Source organism: Denticeps clupeoides, chromosome 12 (assembly GCF_900700375.1).
Source record: "Denticeps clupeoides chromosome 12, fDenClu1.1, whole genome shotgun sequence".
Taxonomy (NCBI): Eukaryota; Metazoa; Chordata; class Actinopteri; order Clupeiformes; family Denticipitidae; genus Denticeps; species Denticeps clupeoides.
The window spans coordinates 11,763,480-11,779,091 of record NC_041718.1 but is presented as its reverse complement, the minus strand read 5'-3'; the positions used below and the strand labels follow the sequence as shown (position 1 = coordinate 11,779,091).

At 43.6% G+C, this 15,612-nt stretch overlaps 2 protein-coding genes across 3 annotated transcripts; one reads left to right on the top strand and one right to left on the bottom strand.

Annotated features, from left to right (window-relative positions):
* Positions 1 to 1,014: 1,014 nt before the first annotated feature.
* Positions 1,015 to 12,241, bottom strand: pbrm1 (polybromo 1). Of its 2 annotated transcripts, none has more exons than XM_028997768.1 (29): positions 11,868 to 12,241; positions 11,349 to 11,498; positions 11,165 to 11,262; positions 10,938 to 11,085; positions 10,693 to 10,842; positions 10,471 to 10,587; positions 10,020 to 10,088; positions 9,733 to 9,831; positions 9,569 to 9,654; positions 9,357 to 9,448; positions 9,042 to 9,258; positions 8,721 to 8,862; positions 8,460 to 8,554; positions 8,037 to 8,316; positions 7,703 to 7,808; positions 6,793 to 7,432; positions 6,373 to 6,584; positions 6,012 to 6,197; positions 5,722 to 5,879; positions 5,376 to 5,630; positions 5,113 to 5,258; positions 4,880 to 5,037; positions 4,607 to 4,790; positions 4,259 to 4,457; positions 3,971 to 4,172; positions 3,443 to 3,598; positions 2,578 to 2,624; positions 1,546 to 1,759; positions 1,015 to 1,400 (listed from the first exon to the last, which is right to left on the bottom strand). In XM_028997768.1, the coding sequence occupies exons 2-29, from the start codon at positions 11,484 to 11,486 to the stop codon at positions 1,228 to 1,230; spliced, it is 4,767 nt and encodes a 1,588-aa protein (XP_028853601.1). In that variant the 5' UTR covers positions 11,487 to 11,498; positions 11,868 to 12,241; the 3' UTR covers positions 1,015 to 1,227. The 2 variants fall into 2 exon arrangements, with proteins under 2 accessions (XP_028853601.1, XP_028853602.1); XM_028997769.1 differs by having other exon boundaries at positions 9,357 to 9,442.
* On the top strand, positions 12,229 to 15,611 carry gnl3 (G protein nucleolar 3). The gene is made up of 14 exons (XM_028997770.1): positions 12,229 to 12,330; positions 12,491 to 12,549; positions 12,636 to 12,776; positions 12,882 to 13,001; positions 13,099 to 13,173; positions 13,273 to 13,408; positions 13,605 to 13,708; positions 13,799 to 13,943; positions 14,131 to 14,218; positions 14,415 to 14,592; positions 14,690 to 14,832; positions 14,923 to 15,059; positions 15,140 to 15,288; positions 15,360 to 15,611. Exons 1-14 carry the CDS (start codon positions 12,318 to 12,320, stop codon positions 15,516 to 15,518), a joined length of 1,647 nt encoding a protein of 548 aa, XP_028853603.1. The 5' UTR covers positions 12,229 to 12,317; the 3' UTR covers positions 15,519 to 15,611.
* The last annotated feature ends 1 nt before the right edge of the window (position 15,612 follows it).

Sequence of the window (15,612 nt, the reverse complement as noted above, 5' to 3'; positions counted from 1 at the left end):
AATGTTTCATTCAAACGATTAGTTCACCAAATCATTCAGTGCTTGGCAGGAGGAGCCTGTGAATCCGACTTCCTGAACTGAGTGTTGTGGCTGTGTTCCTTTGACAAAAACCTTTGTAAAAACTAAACTCTTTTATAAATCATGATGTTTTAAGCGTCCTGTCCGATGGTATGCTATTTAACTGGTCTATTACAAGGACTGTATAATGCACACCATACCCAACTACTACTCTGGTTTAATCTGCTCTAATGAAGGCAATACAAAGTCACTATTCTCATTTTATAAGAACATTATTCAACTACAATCCTCCATTCCTCCCTCACTCGCCATACTACCGCCATCCTGGTTCACCGACTTGTCACTTCTCGTTTGGGTTATTTTAACTCCATAATTTATGGTCTACCTCACAAAACTCTCCATAAACTTCAACTGGTTCAGAATTCAGTCACCCGCATCATTACTAGAACTCCTTCCATGTATCAAATTACTCATGCTAGATCAATTTGTATAGATCTATTATTGTGGCTCTATTATTAAGGATCTATTAAGATGGATTATAGTGCGCAGGCTCGAGGCGTGCAGCACGGATGTTACGACTGATATGTGTTCTGGTTTTATGTAGTTTTTGTTCTTTTAACGAGTTTCTGTAACTCTTTTTTTATGTCGTAACCAGAGCACGTGGTGCCCTCTCTTACCTCCAGGTTCGAGAGTTTTCTTTTTTTTTTCTTACTGATACAAGCAATTTCCTTCGGGATAAATAGTTTTCTGATTCTGATTATGGCCCGGCGACATGAAGCGCTGATTACACAAAAACTACAGATCCCATAATGCAGTGCTTCAGTTGCGCGCGCACCTGTAAAAACCAGTGTCCTGTTCGGGGTAGAGAAAGTTAGCAGCCCTAACCGTGAGTTTAGTGTGACACAGTTAAAAGATCTTAACATAAGTGTTAACAGTTATGCTCATAACTGTCATTCTGAAGTGAATTTTTTTTTAAAATAAATAACACAATGACACTTTACTATTAACATTTTATGAAAATGTGAGCAATACACAACAGCTGATTTCTCGTTCAGAACAATACATTTAAAATGCAGATACAAAAACAACAAGAACACTACCTAAGCAGACAAACTAAATGGCCCATTTTACAAAAGACAAGACAAAGATAGTACAGTAAAACAATAAAAGCTACAATGTTTCCTCTTCTAAGAGAAATTATGGAATGGATCAGATGTTTTGTAGGTTGTACGTCTGACGAATGTTTAATGTGTCTCGCAGCATGAGGTCCCGCAGCCTCCACAGAGCATCAGCCATGGTGGTGTGGGCACCCTTGCTCTTCAGCCAGTGGGTTGGTAGTCGACTCTCCTGCTCCTTGGTTAGTCGTACATCTTTTCTACGAGCTGAGAAATGTTATTCACACACATTATACAAATCACTTCCTTGTAGCCACAAAAGCTACATACACACTATACTACAGATGTAAGACTTTGTGGTATTTTCACATGCGTTCTGTGTATTGCATAATACTGTAACTTAAACACACACCAGAAAGAGTTTGGTCCCACTTGCTGACAGTGGAGGACTCGGCATTCAGACCCTCTATGTATCTCAGGTAAGCATCCGAGTGCAGGAGTCGTTGGGGTTTAGGTGGGGGTGCCACAAATATGGGAGTGGAAGGCTGCTGGGGGGCCGGTTGGCCCACATGGCCCTGCCCAGGGTATGGTGGGGGAGCCTGGTGGCCTTGTCCCATCATTGCCATCTAGGAAACAGTCACAGAAAACTTGTTCCAGGAACATACAAGTTGAATCATATTGTTAGTCAAGAGGAAACTCTACGATCCTGATGTTAACAGCACTCTATAAGATGCTGTGCATAGGGAGTGTTCACTAAGGTCACATCAAGTATGTCTTCTGGAAATAAACTGATACATGTAACTAATATAACTAATTGTATAATGGAGAGGAGGAATTAACTACGTATCCAGCACTTTTTGTTGTTGTGTTTAAATGTATAAAAATCAGAAGACTAACTTTAAAGGCATTTCTTTTAAAACAAAGTTTAAAATGAAAAGAGCCCACAGGAATGAGTGGCATTGCTCACTCATAACAAGTAGTTAATAAACAGGTGTAGAGCTAGGTCTCCCCTCCCTTCCTCCTGTTTCCTTCTGTTCTCTACACAGTGAGGCTACGGTGGCCTAGCGACTATCCCGAACCGTCAAGGTGTCACTGAGGTAACCTTGAGCAAGGTATCATCCCCACACACTGTTGCCCAGGCGCCTTTCATGTCTGCACACTGCTCACAAATGATGGTTTAAATGCAGAGGACAGAGGACACATTTTATTGTGTGCACTGTGTGCTGTGCTATGCTGTGCATCAAAATGACAAAAACAATCCCCTTCACTTTCAGGAGTGTCAACGTTTGCAATCTCTGCTAGAGTCATCGGGGTACCATTTATACAACCAAATATGCAGATTACCAGCAGTTTAATTCAAGATTGAAAGTGACATTAACAAGGACTCCCCATGACATCTGGCTTATTAGTGCATCAAAAATTTCCCTCTTGGTATTTAGGTTACCTGAGAGCCATATGGATTTCCAGGACCTCCACTCATACCATTAAGACCTGTAGAAAAAGCAGTACAGGTCCAGTCCAGCAGCAGAATCAACAGGAGTACTTCATATCCAAATTTATATTCAAGAAGCAAAGTACTAGCTGTATACTAATTTACTCATAATAAGCTCTAATTAGATCTGATTACATCTGCCAATGTATTCAAGGCTAATTCTAAACGACACAATCAGTGTGGTCGCCGTCTTGTTCATCTGCTCGTTCTCTGACGAACCAGTCCCAGTGCGCCGAGCCTTTGGTACAGGTAGCCCCTCCAGTGAGTTAAACTTGCAGACAAGGAAGCAACTGCGAGGGCGTGGTGTGAAGGGTGGCTGACCGCTTTGTTCTTACCCAGAAGCAGCATGCCAGGGAAGACCGGCATACCAAGGGGGAGGTGATGAGGTAAGGCAGGCACCCTGTGTGATGTGGAGGCATGCAAGGTGTACTAACCATTCCATAAAGGCCCTGTAGCTGCATCAAAGTGGCCCACAGATGCCCATCATGCCTTTAGAAGGAGGTGGTAGACGGTAGCAACAGAGGATTCATGCATCAGTGGATAATGCAACTAGCTAATAAGGTCATGCACCATGAAATAAAAGTAAAGTGTTTAATTGAACGTGAAAGTGTAATGAAAGTCAACAAGCGATATGCAGGTTATTTGATTTCATGCACATGCAGTTAAATGCATTAAAGCAATATACAAATGTAAAATGTTTTATTTATTAAAAAAAGAACATACGTAGTATGAACAGGATGGGAGGAACTAAAAAGATTAGCAGTTCAGCTTCTTATTCCAGCTCCAAGTGTGTTTATCCACATCTGTGAGGGGTTACCTGACGCAGGCATCATGGTGGGATTAATCATCCCCATGGGGGTCGGGGCAGGGACCACCCCCATGAGAGCCCCTACTGGGGTACCTGCTCTCGGGGAGTTCTGCTGGTGGGTTGCCCTCTCCCGTTCCTGCTGCTCAGCTACTTTAGCTGCCCGCTCTGGAATGAAGAGGACGGACCACATAGCTTTTTATCTGAGCAGTAACAAATGGAAACAGCTCAGATTAAAATAAAGTACATTCAGTCATGTCTACAATACATACAGTCACCTACTACATCAGTGATCAGTGGTCAAAACCAAAAGGACCAGATATGATTTAGGTGTAGAACACTGACCCTTTGGTAAAAAAATGACTACTTAAGGATTAAAAGATGCAAAAGGAAATGTGTGGACTACATTATTTAACACTGCAAAATGGGTATCTATCAGATGAGTGTTTCAAATAAAGTGGCCAGTATGGTTTAAATAACTTCTTCATGAATTTTATAAATGCCTTCATGACTATCAAATAATGCTTAGAATTTTCTTACCTTCATACTCTGCCTTTTTGGTGGCCTCTAGGTTCCTCCACTCCGTCCCCACAAGTCGGCTCAGTTCGCCAAAGGAGAAGTCTGGGTGCTGGGCTTTAATGACGGCACGCATCTCGCTGCTGAAGAGAATGTAGCCGCTCATGTTGATTTTCCTTTTCGCTCCTTCCTTCTTGGAAAGGCCCTTTATCGTCTTAGGTAAGGACTAAAGCCAAAATAAGGAGCGCAGCTGTCACAGGGGAATAATAATTGCATAAGGCATGGTGACTGGAGGAGGACGTCAACACTGACCTGGGGTGGGGCGTAGGCCATCATGTCCATGTCACCAGACAGAGGGGTCTGTAACTGTGGCATGGACTGGGCATCCAAGTTGTCATCTTCACCCAGTTCCTCAAGTTCCTCATCAGTCATGTCAGCAAACTTGGCTTCCAGCTCTTCAATCTTTTTGTCCAAGAGGGGAGATGGTTCCTTCTGAGGCACGATCAGCTTCCTGGGAAAGAAAGGGTGAGATGGCAGGTAGCTTTCAGCTTTCTTGTCTTTGGACTGATTAATCTAAATATTTTAGAAGTATTTAATCTGACTCACTGTGTCTTCACTTCATTACAGGCTTTAATAAAGAACAAAAACCACAAAGCTCACCTAAAGTAGTAAATTTCATCTTCAATAACCTTGGCAGACAATGAAAAGCGCTTAAGGCCTTTAAACTTCTTCATCTGCTTTTCACTCTCAATGTAACGGCTCTCACACAACAGAACATCCTCTTCTGGCACTTCGGTGAGGCGACACGAAATATATTCCTTGAATGAGGACACAGCACACTTTCCTGGTGGCCAGCAAAACAACATTTGAATGAGGATTTTTTTCTTGGTTAAGGATAATAAAAACATAAATCTGTGATGGAAAAAAAGATACCAATAATGCAGGTCATAGGACAAGACTCCTCCAGGTTGCTGAGGAAAACCTCCTTCTTATAGAACATTTTGGTGGGTTCATGCTCAGTTTCCTCAGGGTGAATGAAAATGGGCCCAAAGAAGTAGGCGGCTCCATCACGCACCCACATCTTTTCCATTCTGTAAGAAAAAACAAGTGCCTTCAACTTTGACAGTCAGCACGAAGGCACTAATTCATTACGTGCATTCTTGTACCTGCCCACTCTGGGGCGCACTAGCCCATGTGAGCGAATGTAGACGCAGTCTCCCACTTTGAACCATGTTTCGTTGTAGCTAAGCTGCTCATAGTACTGACAGCCTGGTTCTCCGCTGCTCATCTCCACTGGTACATCCTCTTTTTCCTGCACGGACAAGCAGTAACAAAAAAAAAAAAAAACAATCTACAAGCTGCAATCTACGAACAGCAACATATTTCATAAATCACATTGTTAATGCAGTGATCAGCTAATGATAATGACCTTGTCAACGACCGAAGGCAAAACATTGCCATCTGCAGGCACCTCTGGTGGCTTCTCGCTATCATTCCGAGGTGCAAACATGGAGGCAACCCGGACCACGGGCAAGGGCACTTCACGGGGGACAAACTTCACCGAGCTCAAAGGCATAGTCCACATCTTGATCTTCTTGAAGGACTTGGTCTTGGCCGAGTAGCGCGACTCACAGACAAAAACATCTTCGGGCTTGAAGAGCTCCGGGTGAAGCTTGAAGTACTCCTGCAGTTTTCAGATCGAGCGTCTAAACAGCCTTATACCACAAATGCAGCAAGTATATTTAAAACAATACGTTAAAAGTAGAAAGTGTTACCTTCACAAACATGACCACACACTTGCCCTGGATTTTACTGACAGGCACTTTGTTGTAGTAATCACTCTTAAAAACCTCTTTCTCCAAAAACTTGCGTGTGGCAAGATGGAAAGTTTCACTGGGTCTATAGAACCAGCAACCGTAAAGCCATTTCTCACCTTCACAGACAACAATGTTCAGACAAAGAGAAACACTGCTGAGGAGGACTCCATAAAATCAAATGGACAGCTATGTCATAAAAAGAATGTTTTTTTTTCTTTACAACTGTTACAAAGGAAATCATTTTTTACCAACATCATCCTGCCACAGTCGCTCGATGCAGACGATGTGTGGTTGCAGGTTCTGCTCAGCTGGCTCTACGTACACATAGTCTCCCACATGGTACATGTTGTCCTTAAAGCTGCAGTCCTGGCTGTAGGTGCGCTGTAGCCCCGTCTGCCAGGCTCCACCAGCCAATTCCTCACTCTTCTCTGCTTCTGGCATCATATCAGAAGTTTAAATAGTTGGACATTAACATTTACTTCATATACCGATAAACAGGGAGATATGACTATCATGCAAGCAAGGTTTGGTGTGAAAGATCTTCAGACTCCAATTAATTACATTACATTCTGATTTGAGTTTTATTTGGTCTGCTATTGGTCAGAATACCTTTCTTCTCCTCCTCTCGTTTCAGCTTGTCCTCCTCCAGCTCCTTGGGCAATTTCTCCTTCTTCTCTTTGTCCACATCGCTGTGCAGGTGTTTGCCGGTGTAGCTGAGGGCTGGAGTGAGAAGGATCTCGCCATTCTTGCATAGCTCGTCTCTGATTCGGATGAAGAACTGCTGCAGCTCCACTGAATCCTCAAAGATCTCAGAGTCAGTCCTACAGGGGTAATCATTTACATGGGTTTACAGTAGCACCATCATCCAGGTCTGGTTCAGAGGGATCAGTCAAACATTTTGACAGGTATTAAGATCACTCAACTCAGTTCATTGACTTAAACAATGGCCATTGTCTTTGGGACTTGCCTTTATCAACTTGGTCCTTGAGCGTTCAGAATTTGTTACCTGCAAGTAAGAACTTGTCTCACCTGTGCAAGCGCCTTGCCTTCTCTAGAACCTCAAACATGTGGTCCTGAAACACATCAAGCCTCTTGTAGCGGCCATTGTCCACATTGGACCTGACAATCTCAAAGTTAAGGGCAGGCCTGTCGAGCTGTGCTGGGTCAACAGCAGGGATCTCTGCCAGCGAGTCACTGTAACAACGTCCCTCGTCGTCCTGGTGGCCAATCACAGATACAAACAGGCTGCGGATGAGCTCCTGGATGAGACGAGGAACATCAGGCACATGGGCGTCCTCTCCCCCCTCCAGATCTCGCCGGGTCTCTAGCAGAACCTTGTGCAGTACCAACGCATCCTTGTAGATGAGAGACTCGGGCTCATTGTATGTGCAAGCATTGTTGAACATCAGCACAAGGTCCTCCACCAGGGCGTCAACATCCTGGTACTTGTTAGCCAACATGTGGCTCTTGACCTTCTCCATGTCCACTGGTTTCTTAATGGCGATGTAGTAGTCTGGCAGCTCAGCACGGGACGGCAGACGCAGAAAGATGGTGCTGAGACGCCGGCCTCGTTTGTCTGTGTAGTTTTTCACGGCCTCATAAAGTTCATTCAGCTTCTGCTGCAGTGGGGTCAAGTACTTTGATTTCTTTGGAGAGATGCCACTCTTTCCTGCAATGGAATTAAGAAGCGATGACTCACTTTTATACTCTTCCATTATTCATTTCTCTTGCCGCATCCATAGATATGAAGTTTGAGCATTTCCCTAGTCAAACGTGCTCCTTCAGCAGTCAGTTTTGTTATTCCAACTCAAAGCCCTGAGGACTAGTTAGAGATCCTTTGATCTACCATTTTATAGAACGCACACGGGCGTATAAGCAGGATGAAAACATTGTTTTAATTCTTAAACCTCTTCGCCTTTCTGGCTTTGAACCCACTTACTGATTTTCAGTTTCGGCGAAACCATTTCATCATCATCAGGCATCGGCCCCAACTCTCTCCGCTTGTCCTTTAGAATCTTCTCCAGAATATTAGCATCATTGTAAACCTGGAACGACACAAAATGTTTAATTTTTTTTTTGTCAATCGCCAGCGGCTGCACAGAATAGTGAATTTATCGCTCCAAGCATTAGCACGAGGTTGTAGCACAGAGGGTACGGTACTAGATTCTGCAGCACGGCCGTAGGAAGGTGTGCCCCTCGTGCCCACAAGAGAACGGACAAGGTCGGAACACTGACATTCAGCAGGACACTATACATAGATTGTGATCTCCCACCTGGGACCCCTCCTCGTTGTAGTGTCTGGCATTACGGAACATCAGCTTCATGTCCTCCATCATCGGCTCTTCGCTCAGGTACTTGTCAGAGCGGATGTTGTGCTCGATCATCCGTAGGTCCATGGGCTCCAGGATGATCTTGTAGTAGTCCGGATAATCCTTTTTTGACGGCTTGACCATGAAGAGGTCACAGAGCCTACGATTGCTGCCAATCTCACGTGTCTCTGTGACGGCCGAGAATAGTATCTTCATACGGTTCTTCTTCGTGTTTTTTTTGTGGCTGCAATTTAATGAAAAGCATCGAGGGAAACTTACAAGGTCCTAAACTTTATTATCATAATTAGAATCTGTGGACAGCTACTTTAATAGATTACTGCTGTATGTAGTGCTGAACGTAGACAGGGCTGTGTGGGCGTACTGTACCTCTTCCGCTTAATAGTGCTGTTGTCAGTCACGGTAGAGGAGAGCACAATGTCCCCATCCTCGTCCTCTCTTCTAAAAAGCTCCTTTTTCTTCATCTGAAACAACCAAACATCCCACAGAGATGCACTAACTTTTATTTTATAAAAGATTCGTCGTGCATCTGTGACCAACCAGTAGCATTCTTCCAAATAAAATATATTAAGATGCAGTCTTGTTGTGTGCGGGTATAAAAATGAATGTCGCTGCAGTAGCACCTCTGACCTGCAGTACGTGCTGTAGTTTTAGGGCCCTTTTGTAGATAGGGGAGTGAGGGACGTTGTAGCGCTTTGCATTCTCAAACATCAGTACGAGATCTCCATATATCTGCTCCACGTTCTCATACTCATTGTTTTTCATCTTGTTCCTGAACAGGGAGAGCACTCATTCACCCTATTCTATGGATAATGGCTTTATTTTAGATGAATCCTTTGTGATTTAACATTTATTATCTGTGTTGTTGCATGTGCATAGGAGCTAAATTTGTTCACCATAATGCTGTTGTTATATAGACTAAAGTTCGGCTTCCTCATGGACAACCTTTACCGTATCTGATGGAGGGAGATGGGCTGGCTGATCTGCTGGTAGTAATCAGGGTAGTCTTTCCTGGACGGGAGCTGGAAAAAGGGCTCAGCAATGAGCTGGCCCTGGCTATTCCTGCCCCCGCGCACAGCCTCATAAAACTGGAAGATGGGGTTGTTCATGTCCATGCTGGAGTGGATGCTCTCAGCTTCCGACTCACCTTCGTCGTAATGGACTGACCCTAAAATGGACAGACGAGATTAGATCTCTCAGGTATAGAGAAATAATTTTCTGTAACACATTATGACTGAATGGTTTTGAATAGTAATAAAAACACACCAGTGAGAATACCATCTTCATCGCTTTCGGAACCAAACTGCAGGGCCATTGTTATGGCAGACAGCCGGTCCCCCTGCACTGTCCGCCTGTTCCTGACACAAATATGAACACAAGACCCCAAAAAAATCCACTCTGCAATCATCTTTCCTTGGGTTACACTGAACACTGAATAGAATTTCAACAACAACAAAAAAAAGAGAGATTAAAAATACCTTATTCTTATACTGGATTTGACAGGCTCGGAATGCTCAATTTCTGCCCTCCTTTGGGTGAAGATCTTTTTGATGGTGTTTGCATCCTGTAAAAAATTTATGTTACGTAATATACAAGTGCAGCATTTCTTTAATAAAGACCACATGCTGAAAAAACACCTTACCTTGAACACCTGTGAGCCAGGTTCATTATAAGTCTTGGCATTTTTTGCAAGTAGGTCTATGTCCTTTGCCATAAGGTGAACATTTTTATAGTACCCCATCTGAAAATATAAACGATAAAGTGCATTAATAAATAGGAAATGCAGTCTTTTCAGATTCTCCCGTCAATTAGGCCAATTGACACACGTACCAAACACTTCTAAGGATAAATGAACTTCTTAACAAGTACTAGCATGCTAGCACAGCCTGAAGATTCGTTTCTCCAGTGCTGCCTGTCAACACAAAGTACCTGTATTCTCTGTGCAATTGTCTTCAAATCTATTGGATCCTTTATAATCTCGTAGTAGTCTGGATATTGCTACGGGAGGAAAAGGTGCATATCAAGACTACAGTTTATGGCAACACAATAGTACATCTTTTTACAGTCCTAATGACACAAAAACTGAAATCAGACTGAGATGTGATGTTTCATTTCTAAACACCCGAAAAGCCTGGGCCCAAACCACCATCAAAACAGTGTGCAAACCCGTTTGCATACTCACCCCAAAAGGCTTAAAACTGTTACTGCAGCAAAAAGTTCAATGCTTCTGCAAAGAGCATATTAATTCAATATCTCAATTCAATGTTCTTCTTTGTTAGTGTCGGTGTTTTGAAATATCCCATGTGTTGGTTTCGGAGTGTTCAATTTGCTTGTAGATTTAACTGTTTATCATGTGTGCTGTGGCCGGGCTGCCTCTTACCGCTTTGGAAGGCAGCCTCTGGAAGAGCTCGCTCACTAGCCGCCCTGAAGGTTCGGTGTAAGACACTACGGCATCAAGAAGCTGCTCGAGGACATCCTTGAGGCATGCGTTTATAGGCTGATCAAAATAAATCCCGTCCAGCGGATCAAACATATTATTCAATGCAAACAGTTTGTAATATATATTGTGGAAACTACTGCAGAATATTAGAAATGCACTGACCTCCTCCTCATTGGACATTCCTTGATGATCATGTGCATCATCTCCGTCGCAGTCATCCTCATCGTAGTCGCCCCTCTGCACAAACTCGTTCTTCGTGCGGATGTAGAGATCCCACAGTTTGCTCGCTGCCCTGAATTCCGGAGTCTCTGGCTGCACAGAGCGAACAAACAACGGACCTTTACTCTGACAGGCTCATCTCCATCTGTGACTGTGGCAATGACAGAGCAGAAATGGTGATGCTTTACTTTGTAATACGCCTTGGCATTGTTGAACAGGAGCTGGAAGTCACCAGTGAGCTGTTCCACATCATCATACTCCTCCATCTTCAGCTTCTGTTGGATTTTCATCATGTCAATGGGCTGTGACACCACATCGTAGTAATCAGGTTGATTCCTGTGAAAAAGTTGTAAAAGAAAGCAATTCAAGTTTCATGTTTTGAATGAATTAAGTAAATGAAAGTCATATTCACAACCTTCTCTTCGGTGCACGGATGAAAAGCTCACAAAGCATCCTGCCTTGATCATCTTTATAATCTCTGATAGTGTTGTACAGTTCATGACACACTGCGATCTGTGCAGGAGACAAAAACCATTCATAATTAAAACAATCGTACATGGACCCAAATCAGAACGTGCAACAACGTGAATCTGTCTTACCGGATCTACAGTGGGAATGTTGGATATTCGTCTCCTCTTGCGACTAGTTGAGGGCATTGCTGGGGTCTGAACATCCTCAAAGTCCCCACCACTTACGCTGCTGGAGGGTGATGTAGCTCTCCTTCGTTTCGAGCCCATTTCTCCCCAACGCTTCAAATTAATATAATGTTAACTTCCATGTTAATATAAAAATTGCCGTTCTTCTTTTCAAAGCAATGATGCACAGAATTATACACAATGCACCTTTTCAATGTCTGAAACAACCCAGACGCACTGTCTGATTTTAATCATTCAGCCCTCATGGAGCAATAAAAGAATGTGCACATTTCAGTGCCATTTGCAATCATACATGCAATAAGAAAACTGCATGCACGTCACCATAACAACACTTCCCAGACAAGAAACTTCGATTGTGCCTCTGCAGCTTTATAACGGTCCGGTGCATGCACACACAGATCTAATAAAAGCCGTCGTGTGCAGGAGCAGCAATGTGATGCAGAGTGAAAATAAATTGCTTGCCTGGGTTGGACCGTCAGCCGCCACAGCGGAGAGATTTAGCCAGACATGCCCACCTCCCCGTTGTGTCTGCCGCTAAATGACAGCTCGAGGTGCCAAAAAAGCCGCCGCAGCCAATCGTCTGGAGCAGAAAAGGAGGCGGAAAAAAAAGAAGCACAAAGGAGACGGTGCGGGATGTTGCTGGTGTCTGGCGGACGGAGACGGGGGACAGGGGCCGGGACTCTCGTACCTTTTGTGTTTTGTAACCACGGATAATAAAGAGTCTCGTCGCGATGCGCGACAATCGGGGTGGGGGGGGGCGATTGATTGATTTATTATAGAGAGAGGAGAGAGGGGGGGGGCGAGGTGGAGAGAGAGAAAAAAAATTAACCCCGTCGTTTCCAGCCGCCGGAAGCGGAAGTCGACGGCCGCTCGCTCGCTTCCTGCCGCGGAGTCCACGTGTGTTCGACGAAAATGAAGCGTCCGAGTAAGTATCGTTGTGCGCGTAGGTGCCGTTTTTACGAATTGCTCATGGGCAGTTGCTCTTGTGTTGCGTTTGGCGCACGGCTGTATTGTCCCCGACGTTTGTTTACACGGCCCGTGCTACTTTAGTCGCCGTCTGAGCCACGTTTTCCTGTCGTCCCCAGAGTTAAAGAAGGCGAGTAAGCGCATGTCCTGCGCCAAGCGGTTTAAAATACAGAAAAAGGTGAGCTGGTCGCGACTACTCGGCAATGGCTGGTTAATGGCCGGATTACGAGTTACTGCGACGTTCTTTTCTGCCACTTTTTTTAGGTAAGGGAGCATAACCGAAAGTTGCGCAAAGACGCCAAAAAGAACGGAGTAAAGAAACGCGTGAAGAAAGATCTGGGGGTGCCCAACAGCGCACCTTTCAAAGAGGAGGTCCTGAGGGAAGCAGAGCAGAGGAAAATACGGGTGGGGTACCTTCATCTGTCTACAGATCATTGTTCCATAAGGGTTGTGTAAAAATGCATTGATCGCTCGCGTTGAACCTGAATATTTAAATGTCTCCGCAAACAGCTGGAAGAACTGAAGCAGAAAAATAAACTCGCCAACCAACAGGAGCGAGCCAAGAAGAGGAAGCAGGCCAGAGATGCTGCCAGTGCGGCTGCAGAGCCGAAAGCCAAGAAAGTAAAAAAGGTTGAAACTAAGAAATGGACAATCATTTCGGGTTAGGATCTTTTTTTTTTTTTTTTTTTTTTGTGCCTGTGTGACCTTATCAGACCTGATTTCACAGGAACGTAGGCAGAAGAAACCCCAGGCGCCCACCAACAAAAGTGACAAAAGGTTCAGATGTGCTGAAATTAACAAGGTTCGTGGACAAATTAAATTTATCTGGAAATACATTCATTAAATGCACCCACGGCTGAACCTTTGGATGATGTCATGTGTAAATATTATAATTTGAAAGGTGATCGAGGCCTCCGACGTTGTGATTGAAGTTCTGGATGCGCGGGACCCGCTTGGCTGCCGGTGCCCCCAGCTTGAAGAAGCTGTACTTAAACATGGAGGAAAGAAGAAGCTGATGTTCCTGTTAACCAAAGCAGGTCTGTATTAAAGCTGCATTTATTGTTGTCTGTGATATGTGATGACGTTTGTTTGGCTTGTTTTTACTTTTGTATTCCCTGGTTTCGATTTAATCATGAACTCCCTAGACGCTTGCTATTCAAATGGTCAATTAACTTGCCCGTATCTGACAACGAGTAGCTCTAATGAAGTGTCTCTTGACACACCTTTCCTCAGACCTTGTACCTAAAGAGAATCTCACGAAATGGCTTCATTATCTTGAAGAAGAGTGTCCGACTTTGGTCTTCAAAGCCTCCACGCAGCTGCTGGACCGAACTGTGGTAGGTTCAATGTGTCATTTAAGTAGCATCATTCTCCTTCAGTTTGCTTGTTTTTCCATTTTCCTCCTCTTTTTTTTTTTTTTTGTATAGCAACAGAAGAAGAGCAGAGCAGCTAATGCAGTGGTAGACATCAGCCGAGCTGGAACTGCCCTGGGTGAAAGTTCCCTGCTGCAGATGTTGGCAGATTACTCAAAAACACAGGAGCCTGACTGTGTCCTTAAAGTTGGTGTCGTTGGTAAGAAGTCTGAAGTTCTTGTTTATAACACCCATGCACTGCTTCTAATGAGAAATGATGACATTTCAATTATTGAATATCTTTGATGACATAATAATCCAACTCTGAACTCTAATTTAAATTATTGTGCTTTTATATTTTATTAATTTGCTGAAATGCTGAAATGTGGCGGTGTTGTTCCCTCTAGGTTTCCCTAATGTGGGAAAAAGTAGCTTCATCAACACCCTGAAGGGCATCAGAGCCTGTCATGTTGGGGTACAGCGAGGAATCACCAAGTGCGTTATACTTCCTGTGGGGGTGTGGGGGACATGCAGCACTGAATTGGAAGCATGATGAATTTGATGATCTGACAAGACCATGGAGTCTATACTCAATCCAACACTGAGCTTCAGAACAAATTTACACAATATATGTATTATACTTATTGTAAGAGAAAAGTGGTGACATTGTCTCTCTGTAATGTCCTCCCAGGACTAAGCAAGAAGTGCACATATGCAAAAATGTCAAGATGATTGACACCCCTGGTGTCGTAGCATCCCCGTCCAACCCAGCAGTTTCCATGGTGCTGAGAAGTCTACAGATAGAAGAGAAACAGGCGAGTCCACTGGATTCAGCCACAACTCTACTGAAGCAGTGCGACAAACAGCAGGTTCATGAATCTTGAAATTTTTTTTTTATCTTTTATGATTTTTTTTAATATGACTATATAAATAACAGCATCACAATTAGTAACCTGTATTTAAAAGGTCATGCTTCAGTACAACGTTCCAGACTACCGGAATTCCCTGGAATTTTTTACGTGTCTGGCAAAGAAGCGTGGATTTTTGCAGAAAGGTGGTGTTCTTAACACAGACCTGGCTGCTACAACCTTTCTGAATGACTGGACCGGGTGAGCATGAATTTTTTTTTAATTAAACCGATTGGTTGGTTTCTAGGTCAGAGTTTAAACCACTTTTTATTACCTTTAATTTTTTTATAGGCCAAAACTGAGCTACTTCTGTAAACCCCCTGATGAGCACAGTTTGCCTCCATACCATTCTGCTTCCATGGTAACAGAGATGCAACGGAGCCTGGATATGGACAAACTGAAACGCGATAATGAGGAAACTGTTAAACGTAGGGTTTCGTTTTTTTTTTTTTTTTTTGCTGCAACTTTATAAGTAAGTATGATCTGACTCTATCACATAACTTTGCAGGTGTGAAATGTCCCACCCAGGCAGCCAGTATTGTGTTCACCTCAAAAGGTCCAACCATGGGAATCTTGAATGAAAGTGAAATTCCTGAACAAAAGCCAGTGGAGGACGAGCCTAAGCAGCATGATGAGAAGGAGGAGGAGGAAAATGAGGTGCATAAATGAAATCTTGCAAGTGGTTATTTTAATAATGGAAAGCATAATTTAGTTTTTTGTTTTTCCAGCATGCTGATGTAGACATTGGAGAAAATGAGGACCCGCAGCAGGAAGTACCAGATTCAGCTCCATCTGTACATAAAGTCCGATTTCAGTCATGCAACATTGACCTGCCATCTGTCAACCAAGCAGATGATGCCTATGACTTTAATACAGACTTTGTCTGAATTTTCTGTATTAAAGTGCAAATTTGCCCATGTTCAGTGTAAATATACAAGTGTAAAGGAGCAATTAAATCTGTCTGTACCTGTGCTGTGTGAT